The sequence below is a fragment of the Petaurus breviceps genome, unplaced genomic scaffold (assembly GCF_028583685.1).
Source record: "Petaurus breviceps papuanus isolate PSGF00001 unplaced genomic scaffold, PetGlider_PUasm1.0 90865, whole genome shotgun sequence".
In the NCBI taxonomy this organism is placed as follows: domain Eukaryota; kingdom Metazoa; phylum Chordata; class Mammalia; order Diprotodontia; family Petauridae; genus Petaurus; species Petaurus breviceps.
In genome coordinates this window covers 3,605,524-3,613,838 of record NW_027187367.1, presented here as the reverse complement: position 1 = coordinate 3,613,838, position 8,315 = coordinate 3,605,524, and the positions used below count along the sequence as shown (strand labels likewise).

At 45.2% G+C, this 8,315-nt stretch overlaps 1 protein-coding gene across 3 annotated transcripts in view; it reads left to right on the top strand.

Annotated features, from left to right (window-relative positions):
* Positions 1 to 6,434, top strand: part of PPP1R10 (protein phosphatase 1 regulatory subunit 10) — a 16,868-nt gene extending 10,434 nt beyond the window's left edge. For 2 of the 3 annotated variants that reach the window (XM_069073161.1, XM_069073160.1), the window contains 14 exons: positions 47 to 124; positions 495 to 668; positions 927 to 1,032; positions 1,129 to 1,241; positions 1,780 to 1,880; positions 2,070 to 2,217; positions 2,510 to 2,668; positions 2,827 to 3,073; positions 3,196 to 3,271; positions 3,425 to 3,619; positions 3,811 to 3,886; positions 4,243 to 4,365; positions 4,482 to 4,934; positions 5,123 to 6,434. In XM_069073161.1, coding sequence (XP_068929262.1) covers positions 47 to 124; positions 495 to 668; positions 927 to 1,032; positions 1,129 to 1,241; positions 1,780 to 1,880; positions 2,070 to 2,217; positions 2,510 to 2,668; positions 2,827 to 3,073; positions 3,196 to 3,271; positions 3,425 to 3,619; positions 3,811 to 3,886; positions 4,243 to 4,365; positions 4,482 to 4,934; positions 5,123 to 5,232 — 2,159 coding nt within the window. In that variant the 3' untranslated portion in view covers positions 5,233 to 6,434. The remainder of the gene's footprint in view (positions 1 to 46; positions 125 to 494; positions 669 to 926; positions 1,033 to 1,128; positions 1,242 to 1,779; positions 1,881 to 2,069; positions 2,218 to 2,509; positions 2,669 to 2,826; positions 3,074 to 3,195; positions 3,272 to 3,424; positions 3,620 to 3,810; positions 3,887 to 4,242; positions 4,366 to 4,481; positions 4,935 to 5,122) is intronic. The other variant, XM_069073162.1, reaches the window with a different exon arrangement.
* Positions 6,435 to 8,315: the final 1,881 nt, after the last annotated feature.

The window sequence follows — 8,315 nt, the reverse complement described above, 5'->3', positions numbered from 1 at the left end:
CTCTCTCTTATTCTCCTGTTTCAAATTATTTCTCTTTTCCTTCAAGAACTCCGGAAACTAGCTTCAGTCCTTGTCAGCGACTGGATGGCTGTCATACGCTCTCAGAGTAGCACCCAGCCCACTGGTAAGTTACTTTGTTCTTCATCCTGGCATAATTAGCCTCCAAAGGTTCTGGGAAGAGTTTCATCTCACTCAGTTTCCTGGATGAGATTATCCTTCTCACCATACAACAGTGTTTAGTGGTATAGAGGTTGCAAAACAATTTACATACATTATCCTCAATGCTATGAGATAAATAGGTATTATTATATCCATTTTGCAGATGAGAAAACTGTGGCAAACAGAAGCTAAGTGACTTGCCCATAGTCACACAGCTAGTGTCAAGAGACAAGTTTTGAACCCACAGGTCTTAAAAGACTCCAAGTCCATTACTCTGTCTATTATACCGTGCTTCTCTATCTAAAATCTTTTCCCCTTTGGCTATCCTCCTATAGAGAAAGATAAGAAGAAAAGGAAGGAAGAGGGGAAGGGACGAACTGCTCCTCTTGAACGACCCCTGCCTGAAGTGAAGGCAGAAACAAGAGCTGAGGAGGCACCAGAGAAGAAGAAGGAGAAACCTAAATCATTTCGAACCACAGCTCCTAGCCATGCCAAGTTCCGTTCTACTGGTAAGGCTGAGTCCTGGTCTTGGGAGGGTACGTAGACACTTGTACGCAGAGTTCTATATGCATGCACGTATGTGTATGTCTTAGATTTGAACTGACATTGTCCTCGGGGTTGGAAGGTGTTTATTTGTGATCTACTTAAAAGGGTAAGAGAAAAGCATTTTAGAAATAGTGGCACAAGGTACATTGGCAGTTTAGCAGACAAAGGAAAGCAGAAGAGAGAACAGTGTCAAGAATTTTTATCATGTCTACCTTTTTCAGGTTTGGAGCTAGAGACACCATCCCTGGTGCCTGTGAAGAAGAATGCCAGTACTGTGATTGTTTCTGACAAGTACAACCTTAAACCCATCCCCCTTAAGCGTCAGAGGTATGTATTAGGTATAGTATGTAGGAGGTATTGCCTGAGGTTGTAAAAGGATTGGTGGAGAGGACTGCTGCATACTTCCATCTTTTTTTCTCATAGCTCTGCAGCTGCTCCTGGTGATGTGGCTCCCCCAGCTGAAAAGAAATACAAACCACTCAATACAACACCTAACACCACCAAAGAGATTAAAGTGAAGATTATACCCCCACAGCGTGAGTAGGACCAGGGATAAGAACAGTAGACTCTGTAGCTAGGGGAATGAAGCTTGATTTTTTTTCTTAGCTTTCTATTTAGTTAATTTCATTTTTCTAAGTCTTCCTAATGAAGTCTCTGATTTTCTTGTCTTTTTTTTTATTATTCTACTAGCTTCCTAGCCTTTCTTTCCCTCTCTTTATGTGTACCCTTCTGGGTCTGGTTTTTCAGTCTTCAGTCCCTTGTTGATTCATTCATTGTTATACCCGTTCCTCCTTCACTTTCCCTGTATTTCACTTCTGCTCTCCCACTGTCAGCTCACCAATATTCAGCTGTCTTTAGTGTCCAAAAGTATAGATTGCTGAAAGATAAACCTAGTAACATTAAGAATTTCTTAAGTGAATTCACATGGCATATGTGTTTTCTGACATTATCATTTAATCCTGGTTGTAAAGAGGATCTCACTACCCTACCATTTGGCCAAGACTTTGTCTGTAGTTGTGAAGTATGCCATCTGTCTATCTGCTATACTAACACTTTTTCTTTCCTTCTCTTTAGCTATGGAGGGCCTGGGTTTCCTAGATGCCCTCAACTCAGCCCCTGTTCCAGGCATCAAAATCAAGAAAAAGAAAAAGGTTTTGTCACCCACGGCTTCCAAGGTATGTATCCTGGGTAGTGCCGAGAAAATCCTTGGGTAGAGAGAAAAAAAGTATGTGAGATTGGAAAGTAGCCTTAAGTCTCTCAAGAAGCCATTGGGAGACTGGATTCCTGCCATGGTTTTTCTTACACAAAGACCCTCTTTGCTGGCTTTGGCTTCCCTATCCTAATGATTTCTTTTTCTCCTATAGCCAAGCCCTTTTGAGGGGAAACAAAGCACAGAACCGAACACAGCCAAACCTTCTTCACCAGAGCCAGCAGCTCCTGCTGAGGCCATGGACATAGAGCGTCCTGGAACCCCTGTCCCTCCTGTTGAAATTCCAGAGCTTATGGACACAGGTAAGATTAGGGAGTGGATGTCTAGGATTCCAGGTGTCTGAATCCTAAGAAAAAGAACTGGGGCTGGAAAACTGGATGTGGGGAACCTTTGATTTGAAACCAGGACTCTATACCAGCTCAGCTGATAGTTCTTTTGCTTGCTCAAGTTAAGCTTTTGGCTCTGGTGTTTTCCTATTCATGTGACCTTAGGCATGTCACTTAATCTTTTGGTTCCTCAGTTTCCTCAGCTGTAAAATTTGGGGTTGGGCTTAAATTTGCATTAAATCCAATAATTCTACACTTTCTTTTATAGCCTCCTTGGACACAGGAGTGCTGGATGCAAAACCTGTGGAGAGCCCTGGGGATCCAAGCCAGTTGACAAGGAAGGGCCGGAAGAGAAAGACTGTGACATGGCCTGAAGAAGGTAAACTGAGAGAATACTTTTACTTTGAACTGGATGAGACTGAGCGAGGTAAGAGGGTAGATTGATACATAGGGGCATCTTGGAGCTATGGAAGATGGAGGGTAATGGGATCTTGGAAAGGATCCATATGGCCTAACTTCTTTATGTTCTTTTCCTTCTCTTCCTTCCTCCCATCCCCCACCACCCAACAAAACAAACAAAAATAGTTAATGTGAACAAGATCAAGGACTTTGGTGAAGCAGCCAAGAGAGAGATACTATCGGACCGTCATGCCTTTGAAACAGCTCGGCGTCTGAGCAATGACAATATGGAAGAGAAGGTGGCATGGGTATGCCCCCGGCCCCTGGCTTTACCTTCACCCCTTGTGTCCCCGGGTGGCAGTAGCCAAGAGCGCTATGTCCAGGCTGAACGTGTGAAAGGAATTCTGCAGGAACTCTTCTTATCCAAGGAGAGGTGAGTAGGGAATAAAACTCTGAGTGAGACTATTGGTTGAGGGTGGGATAAAGTGAGAAATGTTTCTTGGTAATCTGGACTTAATAGAAAAGTAATCTTAATGTCATTTCTTCCCTGTACAGTGTTCCTGACAGTCCCCATGAGCCTGACCCTGAGTCCTATGAACCTGTTCCTCCAAAACTCATTCCTCTGGATGAGGTAAGGCAACTCTCAGTTTTTGTCTAAGTGTCTGTTGGGGGAGGAGAAGGGAAAAGTGGCAAGGGGAGGGGGCGGGGGCAGTGGATGTCTTAATGTCTCTCTCATCTATAAATGTTTGACTCGTTATTATTCTGACTTTTTACACCTTTTTAGGAATGTTCCCTAGATGAAACCCCATATTCTGAGGCATTAGAGACTGGTGGACCAGGTGGTTCCCCTGATGGGACAGGTGGCTCCAAGCTGCCACCTGTCTTGGCCAACCTTATGGGAAGTATGGGAGCTGGAAAGAGTCCCCAGGGCCCAGGAGGAGGTGGCATCAATGTCCAGGAGATCCTTACCTCAATAATGGTGAGATGCAGACCTCTTCAGGGGGTTCTCCTTTTTTGCCTTCTTTGTAATTTTATCTTGTTTATCCCTCCTACAACATGTTTCTCTCTCCCACTGGCATCCATTCTTCCCTTGTCTAGTTATGCTTTTTCTTTCTACTATCCCTGTGTCTCCTGACTGTCCTCTTCCAACCACTCTATTCTTTTCCACAGGGAAGCCCCAACAGTCACCCCTCAGAGGAGCTGCTGAAACAGCCAGACTACTCGGATAAAATCAAGCAGTTGCTGGGTAACCTACAGGGCCAGCCCCAGGGGCCTGGGGGAGGAAGTGAGGAAGCCCCCTTTAGGTTTAGAGGTGAAGCACAGCCAGGTAGATATGCCCCAATTGAAATGGGGTAGGTGGGGCACCACAGGGTAATGATCTTAGAAAAGGGTTTATAAAGTACAGGAGAGAAGCCAGTAGGAGGGGAGTAAAGAGAGAATGGAACAGTCTCTAAAATAGTAAGAATAGGCTTCATTTTAATTTGACCAGATTGGATAGACTAGTTTTAACTAGAAGTGTTAATGAGAGATAGACCCTCAGGATGGTGATATTGATGCTAGAATCTGTCTTACTGACATTTTTTTTCCTTCCTCATAATTCAGTGCCCCATGGGATATTGGGACCTGCCCCAATGGCCAATGGTTTCCCACCTGGAGGCCCAGGGGGCCCCAGTGGCCCCAAAGGGATGCAACATTTCCCCCCTGGCCCTGGTGGGCCTATGCCAGGTAAATGGGATGGATCTTTCTTGATGGGCCCAGGAGGTAGTATGGGAGTATAGGAAGTATAAACTAGAACGTGGATCATGAGCCTAGCCAATACCTAAATGTATGTTTCTTTGTAGGTCCCCATGGAGGTCCTGGTGGTCCAGTGGGTCCACGACTTTTGGGCCCACCTCCCCCTCCCCGTGGGGGTGACCCCTTCTGGGATGGTCCAGGAGATCCCATGAGAGGTGGTCCAATGCGAGGAGGGCCAGGACCTGGTCCTGGGCCATACCATCGAGGCCGAGGGGGTCGAGGCGGGAATGAACCTCCTCCATTTCGAGGAGGCCGAGGTGGCCGCTCTGGGGGAGGCCCTCCTAATGGTCGAGGAGGCCCTGGTGGTGGAATGGGTGGAGGTGGTGGCCACCGTCCCCATGATGGCCCTGGTCATGGTGGACCCCATGGTCACCGGCCTCATGATGGCCCTGGTCATCGAGGCCATGACCACCGGGGCCCACCCCCACATGAGCACCGTGGCCATGATGGGCCTGGTCATGGAGGCCACAGAGGACATGATCCCCATGGCCATGGAGGAGGTGAGTACTCTACAAAGTAGCTACAGTTATCCTTCTTTTATATAATTTAGGATTTCATATAATCTCCATATTCTCTCCTGAATTGTCTTACTTGAGTCTAGTGGTAGTAACTGGGGGAGGGCACAGGGTCATTCCTTTTTTTCTGGGTCCTTTGATATCCATCTAACCACTATACTACTACTCAACAGATATGTCAAGCCGCCCTGTGTGCCGACACTTCATGATGAAGGGCAGCTGCCGATATGAGAACAACTGTGCCTTCTACCACCCAGGTGTCAATGGGCCACCTTTGCCCTAGGGGCTACCCATCTGTGGTACCCTGTGGACTGCAACCTCCCTCCCTCCTTGGTCCTTTTGTCCTGTTATGGCTTCTGTGAGGCCCACCTTTCCCTTTCCCCAGCTGATGAGCTGGACTCCCTTCCTCACCCCTGTTTGGGGTTTTGGGGATTTTCTAATCACTGGTGCGCATTGTTGTACATATTTTCCTCCAGTCAGGGGAGGAGAAAGACTGATACAGCCTGTACCCCTGGACTGCTGAAGAGGAGACCTATTGGGCTTTGCCCTGTGAGGGGCTGTTACCTAGCCCTAACCTCCTTCCAGTATTATCCTGGACCCTGCATATACCTATGACTGGTTATCCTGAAAAAGGGGAAGACCCCTCTATAACCAAGATAGAAAAGAAACCTTTTCTATCTTTGGTCACCCACATGAACAATCGCCTGACATGGTGTCTATTGCACTTATTGTGAAATCATCCTATAACCAAGCAGGTTCATTCATTCCTTATTGGGAGGGAGGGGGGATGTGATGAGGAGTGCCCTCTTATGAGGCTAGGTGTGAACTATCCAGCACACTCTATGCCCTGCCTTCCTCCCTTCTTTTCCTATATAATATATACATCAGGACCTGTCCTTTGCACTCTGAATACTTTTTAACAGTATGACACTGCAGCCTTGTATGAGCACCCAGACCAGCTTTATCAGTCCTTTATACCTTTTGACAAAAGTCATCCATATTCTTTGAACCGGATATTTTTTCAGCTGGTGTAGGTGAGATCCTTGGTGTCACTCCTCTCTTCCTTTATACTAACTGGGAGATCTGTAAAACACTCTTAAGCAAGACCACTCTGTCAATATGTCAGTAATCCCAAGTCTGACATAGTCACACTACATGCACTGCCTTTTGAGAGTTTTTCAGCTCCAGTCCCTCTTACCCCAAACCATGTCAGTGTGAGGCCTCTTCAGGCCCAACCCCATCAGTCATTTCTGTAATTCCCCACCTGGCTCTTTCCAGGGTGGATCCTGGACAGTATTGCTGCCCTTTCCCAATTTTCTCTCTTGTCCCATCCCGGCGTCAGTTGTTTTCTGTGAAAACGGCAGTGGATGGATCGGGTTTTGTGCAGGGCCCCAGGTTTAGAGCCACAATGGATTGAGGATGATTATTTTCTTTTTGTTTTGTATATTTTGTACATTAATAATAAACAGTGGAAAGAGAAGCTTATTTAAACTTGTGTGCCTTGATTCCTTTGTAAGAACGAAGGACAAACAAGGAAAAAAGCGTGGACAACTTAGGAAGGTCCTGGACCTCAGTGTTTTCCCATTGTAAAATAGGAGAAATTACAATCTTGATAAGTCAGTGTGAGGATCAACTGAAGCATATATGTAATTGCTTTGGATAACAAATACTGTATGAGATAGTAAAGGAAAAAATGGAGTATGTAGAGCTGGGACCCTAATAGGAGTGGATCTGGAAAAGGGCATGTTAGCTCATCTGTATGCATTCTGAAGGGCTCCTTTTCTCATAATCTCATGCTGAGGCTAATTAAACTCTTCATGAGTTTGGAAAGGAGTGAGGGAGCAGAATATAGCCATGAAAAAAAGTAAGGCTTCAGTAGACTCTCTGTCCATGCTGTAATATAATTGGCTATGGTCACCTCATATTCTGTAGGTTGAGTTTAAAACGTTAACAGGTGGGGGTGAGGGGTGGGATTAGTATTCTTGGCCATTCCCTGGCCGGTTGTTGGACTTTGCATCAGAGTTCTTCAGTCTTTCCAAATTGTTCGTTTTTACCATGCTTTTATGTAGATGGTTTTGGTTCTGTTCACTCCTCAGATCACACAGGTTTTTCTAAAACCATCCCACACAGGTTTCTCTAAAATCACCTCTTCAGTTATTTCTTATAGTATAATTTGTTTAGCCATTTCCTAAATAGATGGGTATCCACTTAGTTTCCAATTGCCACCACAGAATTATATTTTTTGTATGTACAGATCCTTTTCTCCTTTGATAAGAATATTGTACTTTTAAAGAGCTCGTATCTCCACCAGTTTCCTGATGTTTTTCCTCTTTTATCCCTCCTTTACTTTTCTTCTCTGCAGAAGCCCCTATAATATATTTTAAATAATAAATTCTAAGGTGTTTATTAAATGAAGTGGTATATTCCTTGTTTTAATTCTTAATCTATTGTTTTCAAACACTTTTGGTTGTATGTATGTAGTTTTCCATACCAAAACCAAAAGGTCCCCCCCCCCACTGCCTACATATTTCTGTTTTCACCAGGATTTATCCCCAATTTTTTGGCCCTTCCTACTTTACCCTGGTGTAGCAGCAAGCACCCCAAGCGTCCTCAGGGTTGCTGCCACCACAGGTTCTTGGATCTGCTTTGATAAAGGAAAGCAACTCAAAATGGGTTAACAAGCTTACTTTAATCAGTAACTTTAATCCAGACAACGGCAGCTTCCCAGAATCCATATCAAATCCCACAACACTTCTCAAAGTGAGCCCCCAAAACAAAGCCTCACATCAGGGCTTATATAGCCTTCTCCTGGCTCAGAGAATGTAACAACCTTTTGCACCCACTGGCCAATCAAAAAATATCTACTGAAAAGCCTCCCACCCCAGGCTCCAGGTGCACTTTAGCCTAGGGGCAGGGAAGATCTTTAAAATTTACATTCCCATTACATTCGGCCCCAAGATCTTTCATGCCCATAGCATAATCAATTTACTTTTGAATCAGCACTAAACATCTCTTAGGTTACATTTTCAAGACACAGAACTAAAATTACCAAAGTGGCCACTGGGCCTTAAACACAAAGCACATAGCATTATCACTTCAATTCAAAACAAGAGTTCAAATAAAGTTCTGGGGGGGGGGGGTGTCCTTTCCCTCACACAGCTCCAGCCTCTGCTTCCAAGTACAGAGAGGGGGCTGGGCAACAAAACCAACAAGGTGGGGTCCCTGGGGATCCAAGGCACTTCATTCCACCCACCATAGTCACAAGTCCATCCTCCCCCTGGGTCCCAAACTGTGGGATGCAGCCAGGAAACACATTCAGTGCCCCTGCTTTGCTGCTCAGTTCTTATCTTTTCCTGTGGCTGAATT